General features: G+C 38.1%; 2 protein-coding genes across 2 annotated transcripts; one reads left to right on the top strand and one right to left on the bottom strand.

The window, feature by feature from the left end:
• On the bottom strand, positions 397-2,393 carry LOC109718080 (pentatricopeptide repeat-containing protein At4g15720-like). Its single transcript, XM_020244096.1, is given in 2 exon segments — positions 397-733; positions 735-2,393. Coding segments are annotated over 2 exon segments (1,740 nt in total). The 5' UTR covers positions 2,252-2,393; the 3' UTR covers positions 397-510.
• Positions 2,899-12,374, top strand: LOC109718973 (acyl-CoA-binding domain-containing protein 4-like). The gene is made up of 18 exons (XM_020245488.1): positions 2,899-3,271; positions 3,621-3,691; positions 5,177-5,240; positions 5,316-5,387; positions 5,525-5,725; positions 5,866-5,943; positions 6,170-6,274; positions 6,384-6,450; positions 6,543-6,604; positions 6,999-7,138; positions 7,826-7,952; positions 8,035-8,149; positions 8,699-8,787; positions 9,890-9,973; positions 10,372-10,557; positions 10,796-10,948; positions 11,064-11,123; positions 12,004-12,374. Exons 1-18 carry the CDS (start codon positions 3,107-3,109, stop codon positions 12,091-12,093), a joined length of 1,929 nt encoding a protein of 642 aa, XP_020101077.1. The 5' UTR covers positions 2,899-3,106; the 3' UTR covers positions 12,094-12,374.

The raw sequence follows: 14,252 nt of genomic DNA, 5'->3' as shown, positions 1-14,252 counted from the left end.
AAAAATAGATCTTTAAATGCGGTGAATAATTCACCGCATTCATAACTTCTGTTTAGGAGTAGAAAAATAATAAAAGTGGTAAACCATTCACTGCTTTTACCATCGTAAAATTATAAAAAAAAGTAAAAAGAAGAAAAAAAACGGTGAATGGTTCACCGCTTTTAAAAGCGGTGAATGATTCACCACTTTTATAAGACTATATTTACAAATAAAAATTTGACTGGCATATTTTTAAAATAAAATTTTAGAAAAGAACTATTGCACTAAAAACCCCTCTTTTATACCTGACTGAATATTCAATAAATTTCTAATAAAATTTGTAAAGACAACAGGCGAGGGAAGAGGAGGAGAAGAGAAGAAGAAAAGAGTAAAAGAAGAGACGAAAACACGTAGTACAAATATGATGTAACAATTTTCTCCTTTAATATACTGTACAATACATATGCACCTTATGAATCATCAATCTCTTGTACAAGTTACAAATCTCTAAAATGAGAGTTATGTTAAGAATCACCAATAATCCCCACAAGTGCAATACCCAAACTTAAAGTGATGGAACCTATTGAGGTCCCTCACCACAAACTCCCTCCCTACAATGTCACTAATCATCTTGAACTCTTCATGGCAATCCCTACACATCCTCAGGTTCTTCATTACTCTGATGGTCACCCCTTTGGGGATGCTTATCAATCCAAACCCTAGAGCCAACTTCTCACTATGCACCCCCACCATCACCCTTATACCCTCTCTCCCTCATCCTCCCTTCTAACTCCTCCAACAACTCCATCACTTCACTTCCTCTGTTCCCCGCCGATGAGATCTCGCCGGCGTAAAACACGTATGCTACATCCTTTATCTCGACCCAACTGCACCCTGGCTCTTTTCTGATTCCCCGCCGCCTCAACTCGGACCACACGTCTGCCGCTTTCTCCAACTGACCCACCGAAACATATGTATTAGACATAACCACAAATGCGCCAGCCACGTCCCGGTCAAACTCTGCAATTCGCTTGCCAGCCTCGTCAGCTATGTCGACCCGCCCGTGCGTCCGGCTAGACGAGAGCAAGGCGCTCCAAAGCATCAAAGCATCGCCGCCTTCAGCTTTAACTTCTTTAGCGAGCCCATAAGCTTCATCTAGCCGGCCCGCGCGACCGAGCATGTCGACCGCGCATGTGTAGTGCTTCACGCACGGCTCAATACCATAATCTCTCTGCATCGATTTTAGATACTTGAGGCCGGTATCAACACGTCCGGCGTGGCTACATGCATGGAGGATGCCTAGGAGAGTCACATTATTTGGCCTTAAGCCGTGGCCTTGCATCTCATCGAACAGCTTGAACGCATAGCTCGCAAGACCGTACTTGGCAGCTGCCACGATCATGGCGGTGAATGGTACAAGAGAAGGGCTCCCAATCCGATTGAACACCTTCCTCGAATACTCAATAAACCCGCATTTTGCATACATGTCAATCAATGCACCGGCGATCACATCGTTTGTATCGTGCCCATACCGAGTAACAGCGCCATGCGTCGACCTCCCCAATCCAAGCCGACCCACGCTCGCACATGCGTTCACGGCGCTCGAGAACATGAAGTGGTTCGGGCTCAACCCCGACGCCGGCCTCGTACCAAGGAACTCCCTGAACAGCGCGAGCGCCTCATTCCCACATGCATTTTGCGCGCACGCCGAGATCATCGAGCCCCAAGAAACCACATTCCTCTCACTCATTCTATCAAACACTACGCGCGCGTCTCCAAGAGAATTAGATTTGCCGTACATATCGATCAGCGCGGTACTAATCACGATATCCGAATTGAGCCCAACGATCTCAACACGCGCGTGGAGGATTCTACCCATTGCGAGGTCGGCGAGGCGCGAGCACGCATTGACCGCGGTAGCGAAGGTGAAGGAGTTTGCGGGGATTCCCCGGCGACCCATCGCGACAAAGAGCGCAGCGGCTTCGCAGGATCGCTCGGCGTCGACGCAGCCCGCCATTAGCGAGGTCCAGGAGACCACGTTCGTCTCGGGCATTTCGTCGAGCACCTTGCGTGCGTTGGGGGCGCTTCGGCATCGCACGTACGCGTTGATGAGGTGGTTGGACGTGGAGAGACGAGAGGAAGCGCCCGATTTGAGGAGGGTGGAGTGAGCGGACGATACGGAGACGATGTCGCACGAATCTCGGAGCAAGCGTATTATGTACGGAGTATGGTCGATGAAGGTGGTAGGAGAGAGGAGTAGCCTCTTCTTCATGGGTGTAAGAGGAAGCAAAAAGGGTAAAAAGAGAGAGAGAGAGAGAGAGAGAGAGAGAGAGAGAAGGGGTGGGATTCTCACTCGTTCTCAGTACTGATAATGGATCCGATAACCCGATAAATTATATTTGATCCGACACGAATTAGTGGAACAAATAATGGCTTAATTGGGTTGGGTACGGATCCGGGTATGGATCCAACATGGTTAACGTGAAAACGGGTGGAAACACCCCCTGAAAACTATATACGATCCTAGCATACATCCTCCTCCATCTTTATTATTATTATTATTATTTTCAAATTTTAATTTGGATTTATCTTTTATAGAGTTAATAAAAATTTTGTGAAAACTAACGAGTTAATAAAAAGTTTGTTAAAACTAACTATCGCAAATCATAAGATCACGACGAACAGGAATAACTGAAAATAAACGGAGTCTAGATATTATAGCCTGGACCCGGTAGACCACGTCATCAGTGGTGACCACCGCAGCATTTTTTTTTTTTTGAAATTTTATGGGTTGTTTGATTTCGAAGAGAGCAACAATGAAGGGTGGAGATCTGGGCGGTTCACGAATGATTTAGTGAGCCCGGTACATCAGATATATTCCTTAGCAACCGAGTCCTGCGTTGAGTTCGCGCATTGCCCGCGAAACGAAGCGAGGAAACCGCGAGATGGAGAGAGAGAGAGAGAGTGAGCGAGACTATTGCAGAGGAACCCCCTCTATAAATACCTCCTCACGCTCCTCTTCTTCATCATCATCTTCTTCTTCCCCGCTTCTCTCTCTCTCTCTCTCTCTCTCTCTCTCTCTCTCTTTCTCTCTCTCTCTCTCTCGCGGATAGGCGAAAGGGCGAGGATGGCGCCAAGGTCGGCGATCGCCGCCACCTTTCCTTACCCCGAGAGGTTCCAAGCCGCCGCCGCCTACGCCGGCATCGGCAGAGACCCCAACTCTGCCTCCACTGCCGCGATCGCGAGGCTCCCGGACGATGCGCGTCTCAAGCTCCAGTGGCTATACCATCAGGTCCATAGCTCCACCCCGAAAACCTAATTCTTGCAATAGTGCCCTTGGTCTCGTCCTCTCTGTAGATAATTTGTTGGAATTGAAGTAGATCTTGCATTGAATTGTTACATAGAAATGATGATGAAACCTTGATCGTATCGAGGAATTAGTAGAATAATGGAAGTGTTATTACTGGTCGATTTGATAATCAGTAGAATGGATTGGGATCTTTATGTTGGAATTGAGGTAGATTTTGCATGGAATGGCCTACTAGGAATGATATTGAGACCGAATTGATTGTTAATTGTGATAGCGCTACAAGAAATGCTTCCTGATTGTGATCCGTTCTTCTGCTGATTCTTGTGTGCAGGCTAAGTTTGGGCCATATGCTGCCCAGAAACCAAACACAAGGAAACCGGCAGAGGAAAGTGAATGGACGAGGTTGGTCCTTGTCATTGTTTCATGCGCAGCCATGATTGGATTCCTTTTTAGGGCTTGATTGTTGTTTGAATTTTCAAGCATTAGGAGTCGTGTTTTTAATTTGGATATCACCAGCCAAATTTGCAATATCACTAATAAGAGAGTCAGAGAAAAACAACTAAATAGCATGTGGGTTGGTGATTCTTGTCTTGGCTTTTCCTGCATGTTCTACGGCATATTAATTTGTTATTTGAATTTGACCATGTCATGGCAATATTAGTGTATGTTGCAAAAGTTTGGTATTCCTCAGAATATTTGAGGGGTTATTTCTTTTTGTATCACCAATTTTACGATCTTTTTTTGGTGGTGAAGCCACTGTGAATCCAAGTGCAACATTTGCACATCATCATGAAATTCTCAAAATTTTGGTTTATTAGTAGTTTAAGCTTGGGATGCACTGTGAAATTGCACTTCAATTAAAATTTTAAAAAGCTGAGCAAGAGTCTGTTAATTGAGTTATTTCTGAGATAGGTGGTTCTTTTGGAGCAACACTTTTTGACAAAACGGCAGAAATCATATCATCAGCAGCAGACAGCCAATCCGTTTTCTCAACAATAAATTAGTCGACAATATTTATTTTGAACATTGAATCCTGATAGTGTTTTCTGAGATTTACATTCCAAGTTCATGAAGGTGTGTTCCAGGATAATGAATAATGCAAGAATCATGTGATGGTTTCACAATTGTCTATCTGGATTGCGAAAGAAATTCTCATATTGCGATTAGCAATGCCACTCTGGAAGCACTATTTTATGTCATAGTCTACTTTATGATGTTCAGGCATTTATTGAGAGGCTAATACCAAAATTCTGTTGGATAGTGCCCAAACAAGCTGGTGCCTTATTGTTAGCTTTGGACAACCAGTTTGACAGGCATGATTAAGGGCAAAGAGGAATAACTGTACAAATATATTTTGTAATTATAATGATTACAAGGATGTATAGGGATGGAAGTGACGAATACCATAGTTTGATGAATCGGCAAGAGTTCCTTATCTCAAGTTGTCCTAGAGTAACTTGGTTTGACCACAACAATGTTCTCCTGCTTTTTGTTGTTTTCAACTGAAGAAGGGGTAAGTGACATTACACCCCTTGTTACACCTCCAACTGGCTGTAACATTAAGGTTTTTGAGGTTCTATCTTGATGCTTGATATTAATCTCACCTGTCTAGGTAACATTGTGGGAAGTGCATGGCTTCTTGTTAGTAATATATGGTTTGTTTCCTTTACTAAACCATAGCCAGCAACCTAAGGGAAATGTTTTGCATAATTATCTGCTCTCATAACTTTCATATTAACATTAGTAGAATTTCAATGTGCTATTTGAGTCATCATCTAGCCAACCTTATAATGTTGTCAAAAGGCTATGCTGCTTCCTTGAGCATGAGTTTTTTTTTCGGCCCTATCATTCAGAAGTTTTTATCAGATAAGCGAATTGTTCTTGCAGCGGAGACCAGCCTGAAAAGATGCTTTCAGCTGAAGCAATGCGTCTTTTTGTGGAAGTTTTGGAGGTAAGCTAAAAGTACTTATATTGTTGCCAATGTACATGATCCTGCAGGTAATGATTCTTTTGGTACCCTTGTTAGGCGAATGATCCTGAGTGGTATTTCAAGGTTCCTGAATCCATCATCAAGCCACTTTTAGATGCACTAGTGAATGTAAGTGTGCTGAGGCTAATTGCGCTACTTAGTTCTACTATTGACAGCTCATTGGCTATCAATGCTTCATTAAGGGCATGAGATAAGCTTTATGTCCTTTTAAATGCTCTTTATCAATCAATTTTATTTTCTGTTAGAAAAAAACACTGGATCCAGCCGAGTCATATACTCTAACTGGAATATCTATCCAAGAGCCTGAAACCATTGCTGCACAAAATGAAAACTTGCTTGAGACTAAGGACGAGGATGCCATTAAAGAAGGTTTTGATTCAGTTAAAATCTTTGATACATGGACTGTGCTTTCTACATCTGGACGGAAGCCAAAGCCCCGTTATAAGGTACTCCAGTATTTTTATTTTTATTTTTTAAGGTTAAGCTCCTATATTATCTGTCTGCTTTTGTTTGCAAGATAGAAGTTATTTCTCCTAATAATTATTTACACTATATAAAAACTGGATATGTATGGTGTCACTTGTAGCATGGAGCAACTATATTGCAAGACAAAATGTACATTTTTGGTGGATGCTACAGTGGTCGTTATCTCAGCAACCTTCAGGTACATTGCAGAAATGATAGTCAGATTTGCCTGTTCTGCTAATTAAAAGAGGTGTTACTTGTTAAGGACTATTGTTGCTTGATCTTGGTTGCAACAATGCCACTTTAGGCCTTTGAAAACTCTGGCTAAATGAATTGCTTTGTTAGCTTCCCATTTTTGCTTTGTTCTTTTTCCTGATCTATATTAGTAGCACCAACTCATGGAGATGTTTTTTTCTTGCCAAAAGGTTTTGGATTTGAAAAGCTTAACTTGGTCAGAAATAGAGGCAAAAACACAATCCCCAGGTTCAGCTACCACCGTTCCAGTTGCTCCTTGTGCTGGACATTCTTTGGTAACCTTGAGTGTTCTGTTACATAACAGTCAAAAAAGAGTGTCTATTACGTCGTTTGAGAGCTGCTTTTAAGTAGTTAATATCCTACTCTTCAACAATCATCTTGCAGATTACATGGGGAAGAAAAATTCTATCAATTGGTGGGCACAGCAAAGATTATTCAGACACTGTTACAGGTTCGAATATCGGCTTCACAATTTTTCTGGGAGTTTTAATTTTTTTAAGCTCATTCTTATCTGTTGATATGTTCTAATATTTTTTTTTTCAGTGAAGGAATTTGATCCGCAAACTTGTACTTGGGCAAATATAAAGACTTGTGGGAAGCCACCGGTAATCATTGTTTGATCTGTAGTTGTACTATGGTAGAGAGCCATAGTTTTTCCATCTTTATGTTGTCAAAGTATTTCGCTTACTCATCAATGTCCAAACTTCAAAGAAATGTTTTCATGAGTTGCGACAGAACTCGCATGTATTGTAGATAATGAAGCAAAATGAATACTAGGCACTGGGACAATTATATATTAGTCATAAGAACAGTTCCATCTATGCGCTGCTGGAATTGAGAAATCTGTTCTTTTGGTTCTTAAATGAGTTCCATAACTATCAGTAAAAAGCAGCATGCTGTTTAAATGAGATACTGGCTAAATCCTAGCTTTTACCTTAGTGAGAAACATAAACTAGGTTTACTTTTAGTTTCTTTTAATCAAGTTGCTTTCTACTGCAGATATCTCGTAGTGGCCAGTCAGTGACACTTATTGGAACAACCCTAGTCATGTTTGGTGGTGAAGATGTAAAGAGAACCCCTATGAATGACGTGCACATTCTTGACCTGGAAACCATGACATGGGATGAAATTAATACGATGTAAGTACTTGAGAATTTCTAAATATACGTACTTACATAAGTCATAATAAGGATTGCATGCTAGTTGCACGAACCAGGCCAGCCTGGCACTAGCAGTGTGTGCCGCTGACATGCTAACATGACAATGTCGACATACCATCTGTTCTAGGAAACTTGTTTTCCCCTTAGTTCATCGCTTTTTACACAAATATCTAGCTGTAATAGATTTTTTCTTCTTTTTTTTTTTTTCTCTCTATGTCATCTTTTTAATGTTCCAATTGTCAAAAAAAATGAAGTAAAGGAAAAGCTGAATCTCTAGCTATTTGGATTCATATCATTTTCACATTCAACCCAATCAGATTGAGAGTTTCTATATCCAAATCTGGCTTCTTTGGATCCAGTTATGAGTTTGGTTGGAAAAATATCGGAATTGATTTAAGCTCTAATATGTAGTCGAGCTTTTATAAAAATATTGATATTTTTGCAACACTATGCTATTGGGATTCCCAGGGCAGAAAATGTCATTCCATTGAAGTGGTATGATGTATAATCTCTAATCGTTACTTTACACATTTGTAATATATCGCTTCTCAACTGTACAATATATGGTCTCGAGTATTAAGGATTTTGCTGAAGAACATTGCTGCAATATGGAAGCTGTAAAGTGAACATCTTATTATGACTGAAATTTGTATTCCTCAATTTTAGAGGTACCCCTCCTTTTCCACGCTCGGATCATACTGCAGCTTGCCATTGTGAGCGCTATCTTTTGATTTTTGGTGGGGGATCTCGTTCTACATGCTTCAATGATCTGCATGTCCTTGACTTGGAAACTGTGAGCACTACTCAATTTTTAAAATGTAAGGATGAATCAATGACAAGCGTTCTAAAGTGTATTTTTGCTGATTTTGTTACAGAGGAAATGGTCAATACCCAAACAGGTAGGCATAACTCCAAGCCCACGAACTGGGCATGCAGGTGTGAGAATAGGAGAGTACTGGTTTATTGTCGGTGGTGGTAATAATAATGATGGTATGTTGATCTTTGTGCATGTGCCAAATTATGTTTACTACGCGGTTTTTTTTTTTATTGCTTTTGATACTGTTTCGTCTCTCTCAAATTTTTTTTTGCTGCTTTTCTTCTTTTTTCCTGTGCTAATCTGCTCTTCATCTTTTTTTTTTTTTTCTATTTCATGTAACTTCACTAATTAGAATATCATGAAATTGTCCAACGTAAAATTTCAAACATGATAGCAAGAACTCATGTTATAATGACATGATTATCAGTATACCTACAAGGACTTGGAAACGAAAGACAGATGAAAAATATTTTGTTATATCTCCCGCTCTTTAGTTATATTAATTGAGTTAAGCTATAGATGGTGATAAATCGTGAGATATTCCTACTTATAACAAGGGAAGTTTGAAATAGAATCCAGGTTTCTATAACATAATTTATGTCAACCTAAAAAGGAGTTATGAAAAATTTCAATCTTGAACTACGTAGTTGTTTCCTTTTTCATGCTCTGCCTTGGTGCTAGTCTCCTTTTTTGTTTTGTTTATTATGACTGTTTTGCTGCAGGGGTATCAGAAACTCTTTGTTTTGACATGAGCAATTTGGCATGGTCAGTTGTTACCACTGTACAAGGGCGTATGCCCCTTGCAAGTGAGGTGTGTTCTGTTTACAGCATTTTTTACTATCATTTAATCCTGTTGTATTTAAATTGTGCTGTTCTGGAATTTGCATACACACATGGTATGTGTAATTTTGTTTTGCGCATTACTGTTTGAATTGATTTAGCTTGAAATTTTACGTTAACATAAGAAAATGTAGGGAGTTCGCATACTTGTCCAGATGAATGTAAGTTCATTGAAGAAAAACAAATAGAATGCAACAAGAGGAAACAAGATTATATTGGATAAAGCAAGAAATTTCTAAACTGTTCTATTCAATGTGTAATTTCTCCTTTGATTACTACAACGTGATTATAAATTCTTGCAAGTAGTTTGCCAAGCTGGTCTGAGAAGGTGAATAAACATTTGTAATGTGTGCAGTAATTGTAAATGAGCCTAAGAGGACTTGCATTTTCTTTGAGTATAATTAAACTTTTTGCTTATCATCACATTTCAAGTTGGTTTTTCTTTTTCATTTTTTTTGAAAGTTAAGACAATCTAATGTTCCACTTTAATTCCTTTTTGCTTTGTAAATGTGTATTCTTGGGCTCCATTTTGATGTCGTTGCCACTTTCTTCTATTGTTTTTAACACATTCTATGTTATAGAGTATGCTATTATGCAAGTGAGTAGTGGAGTGCTTGCAGTCTAAACTCTTCGGAGTTTGTTTGGCAACCAAAAAAAAAAAGTAGAACTTTTTTTACTGTCCTTTTTTTAAAAAGAAAATCTTAAGAAGATGCTTTTAAGTATCAACCAGGCTTCTCTGCAAGCTAGCCACAACGACAAAAGTAGGAAAGTCCATCCATCAGCATGTCCACCACATAGGTTTTTGGTTCTTAAAAACAAAATAATGGCAACAGTACTAAACAAGGTTAGTAACATTTGGCTACCAAACAAGGCCTTACTAGTTACACTAGTCATTTGCTTGTATATTGTACTATCCTGTTGTCTTCCAAGAGGCGCATTTTCTGTGAACATATTTACCATCCTGTGAAGTCAATATCTCTTGCTTGTTTACTACTTCATTAGATCACCTATTATTTATAATAATAGAGTGGGCTCTATTAGGTGACTAATGTTTAGAATTTTGTTCTTACTAGGGCTTGAGTATAGTTTTTACCACCTATAAGGGTAAAGAGTTTCTAGTGTCATTTGGAGGATACTCTGGAAATTATAGCAATGAGGTATGTAATTGTGGCATTTATTTCCATATTTCTATTTATCTTTTAGGTCTTTTACATATTTTATATATATATGTATATGTATATATATATATGTATATGTATATATATATATATATGTATATATATATATCCATGCAAAATCATATATTTTTGTATACAACTTGATAAATTTCCATATATGCCTCTCGAAAGTACCTTTTCTTTAACATAAATACCCTTATCTTTAGTTGGAGAATCATCAAAGAGGGGCCTTTTTCCAAGTGCAAAGTCAATATGTGAAAAAATAGTGTTTTGAAGGCCATATATGAAAATTCAGATTTTGTGTTTACATAGATAATTTTGCATGGGTACATATATATCTCTTATCTTCTTATTTCTGACTTCCACCTGATGGTCAGGTCCATGTTCTTAAAGCAAGCTACAAATCAGACATACCTCCACCTATTACAAATGGAATTATCTCAAGTACTGCACTTACCATGTATAATTCGCCAAATGGTTCCATCTTGAATTCGGAAATCAAACATGATCAAGATAGAAAAGTAGAACAGACTACAACGGATAAAGTTCATCTATCAATTCCGGTAATGTCTTACAGAACTTTTCTCTGTATAAATCCAAATTAGATGTTTCTTATGTATAATAAATTACTTTCCTTTAAAGCACCAGCATATTGGCCACTTTTCAGCTGAAATTTTCTTTCAAATGGTAAGGTGATGTATGAAACGATTGGCTTTGGTGAACACAAATTGATATAATGTGGCGAAACTATAGTTGTTTATTCCATGACTTCTTTATTAAGCGTCAGATGCTTTTCCTCAGAATATCACGCAGAAGGAATCAAGTGGAGTTATAGGAGCCGTCAAAACTGACATAGATGGTTTGAAAGTAGCACTTAAAACGGAACAGCTGCTGACTCGCCAGCTTCAGCAGGCACTAGCCCTAACACACAGGACAATTGCAAATCTTACTGAGGTAAGTTTTATCAGTGTTTATACCTTTGTCTTTTTATCTTATTTTATTCTCTTTTTCCAAAAAAAAAGATTCTTAGCTTACTTGATTTACCTTTTTCTTCTCTCTTCGATATTAGGAACTTAAAGTTGTTGTTGATGGGCTCGCTCCAGAAAGGTCAAGGCTTTTCGAACTTGAGGTATGCATACATGACAAATGTGGCATCATGGATTCTAAATTTCTTTATAGTTTCTCAACTATGATGAGATTACAATTTTGTATCATGTTTCTGTTTCTTGAAACATTGGATTGTATCAACTGGCCAGTATAGCTTAGTAGCTTCAGATTTTGACAAAATAAGGCGAATAGTATGCTCAGAAATTATAATTAGTTTCAGAGGAAGTTACAGAAATATTCTATAGGAAAATATAATTCTATGCTGGCAGATTGCATTATATTTGTAGTAAAATAATCATTTAACCTTTGAACTATCTGAATTTCTGTGATATGTAGGTCAAAATCATACTCTGGCCTAAATAGTGTATTATTTACAAATCATGAGAATCATAATTTCATCCATGAGCTAAGAATTAACGCATGTAAGGATCTACTCAGTTTAGGGTTTGTTTAGCTGGTGTCAGTGTCATTCAATTTCTTATTTACTTTTTAACTGCTTTTAAGTGCTATATTTCGAGGTTGTAATCATGCCTTTTGAGTCAATAAGACTGTGAGGAGCCTAACGAAAAGTTTTTGAGTCAACATGAGCCAGTATGCTTTATAGCTTACATTCACTACAGGAAACTGTGTAATGGTCATTGGAATTTTTTTTCCTTTTTTTTGGAATTCAACTAAGGATGAAATTGCGATAGATGAAAAAATTTCACAAACTAAAACAGTAACTTGAAAAGTTCAGGGCTAAATCACAAAATCAGAATAGTGCTTGTATTATTTGTATATGTTTACTTTTTCTTTGGCCAGAGCATTGTGGAGAGAAAAAGTGCTTTATGTGATGTGATAACTTCATATCAGCGAGTCACGTACCCTGAAAGGCTAACCTGTCGAATAACCTTATTTGACAGGCTAATGTTGCGGAACTTCAGCAGAAGCTACAACCGATGGAGGGGTTCCAGAAGGCAGTAGAGTTCCTTCGACAGAAAAAAGCTGCTTAATGAGGAGCAGATGCCGAGTCAAGGTGGCATCTGAAGTTGGCTTTCTTACTGAATTTCTCAGCATTATTTGGTAGTTCACACAGGTCGAATGTGATTCTAGTATTCTCCTTATCACCATTTTTTTTTTTTCTTCTTGAATGTGTGGCCCTCATTCAATTCGTCACAACTTTGCTTCTTGAATGTGCAATGCCTTCATTCAATTCGTGAAAACAAGTCAAGATTTTGCAAGATCCTAATATCTGAAATACTTGGAGTGGAATTTATTGGGTCTCTGCTTTTCATAGAGGTTTTCCAGTTCTTTGGAAACTAGATTTTGACGTGCTTGCACAAATAGCTTTTCATTCTGCAGTCAATGAAGTTTGTGAGTTTTTTTGTATGTCACACAGCATGGTGAATCCACGAGATGGAGAGTTCGATGTTTTGTATTCCGTGTGATCAAATGTTACGTGTGTCCGAACTTGGGACTGACATAGGTTGGCCCAAACCAGATCCTATTGTGATTTTGAATCGGCTAACTTGATCCAACCCGTCCTAATGGGCGAAAATCCACAATCCAATTCCTATTCTCGGATCGGCCCATTTTCCAGATGGGCCGTCTACCCTATGGACATTTAAAAAAAAAAATTGACATGAAGAACGAAGGGGCAAAATATCGTTACTTACAAAGATTGGCCTCTGAGAGGGTAAAGTCCCATTCTATTCCTACCCACAAGTTAGCCTAGTTCAGAGAAGACTGAGCCAGCCTTAGCAATATTGGATTTAGTCTCTCTAACTCTATGAGGCACTCAATTGGTAGTCTCATTAGATTCTCTGAAATAGTGTTGAAAAAAGTAATTCTTTCATAATAGTTAAACAATGTGAATCAACTAGAATTCGACCTTTGGATCTCGGATACCAACCACCAACCCTTTGCCACGTGCGCTAGAGACAGACGGACAGTCGGTAATAGTTACACAATGTGTTAAGGCCCAGAATATGTGTCTTTTATTGCCCAGGCATCACATCTTTTTGTAATATAATTTGAATGGTCGCTTGCAAGTTGCTCTCCATCAGAAGTTATCTGATCCTGAACCTAACTGCCACTTGCAGTGCATTACAAAGTACCAAAATCTCCCGATGGACTATGGAGTGCATTATTGCACTTAAAAAATTTTCACTGCATAAAAAAAAAAAAAAAATAGTATTAAAATCTTGTATAATTAGTGCGGCTCCTACCTCTCCAGAAATGGTGGCCAAATAGACCATTTGTCTAATTTTTGATCCAGACATATACCCATTTGTTTTGATGTAAATAGAGTGATGGAACTCAAGTTCCATCATTTCCGTTATTTGTTTTGATGTAAGTGAAAAATATAATGTAACTCAAGTTACGTTAGAACTCCACTTCACCTACTCTCGACTTCCTCCTCTAAAGTGCCGAACTTGACTTTCACTACACTCAACCACCTCTAAAAAATTTATTAAACAGTAAAACCTAAACTCTACTTCCTTTATAATGGGTTAGAATTACCTTATTTATAATAAATTAGGATTATCTTTAAATAATAATAAACATTACTATGTAAATTAAAATATCAAAAACAATCATGCGGAGTATGTTAAGAACATTAATATTTAAATAAGCTTGTTTATTAAATATAACCTATTTTTTATATTTTTATAAAAGTCTAGATTAATTTGATGACCATTTTACACCCTTAAAAAAAAAAAAAAAAAATTGAAAAGCAAAATTTCTCCTGGCTGAGGATCCTTTTGTTTGTCCCGCTTAGGCCCCTGCCTTCGCCAAAGGAAATAGCGAGGTAATCTCTGTTTAGCCCTCTCTAAACTTCTTCTTTTACTAGAAAGCAGAGGACGAAATAATTTGAACATCCCCCGCAAACCTAACTGCATAAACATCTAAGTTGCATTCAGTTCACATCACCATAAATTCAAAGGGATTTCACACTAATAAAAAAACAACAAACAAAACTGCATTGAGCGTGGCGGACTTTCAATTTAAGTTAATGAAGACAACAAATAAAACTACATTGAACCACGATCATTTTAATCAAAAAACTCAAGGCAACAAACAAAACTACATTCATTCACCTAGAGTAATAGAGGATTTATATCATCATTTAAATAGTGATATTTTAAATTAGATAATATATTAATTAAAA

This window comes from Ananas comosus, linkage group 12, assembly GCF_001540865.1.
Source record: "Ananas comosus cultivar F153 linkage group 12, ASM154086v1, whole genome shotgun sequence".
NCBI lineage: Eukaryota > Viridiplantae > Streptophyta > Magnoliopsida > Poales > Bromeliaceae > Ananas > Ananas comosus.
The sequence above is the reverse complement of the archived record's forward strand: the minus strand, read 5'-3'. Positions and strand labels throughout refer to the sequence as shown.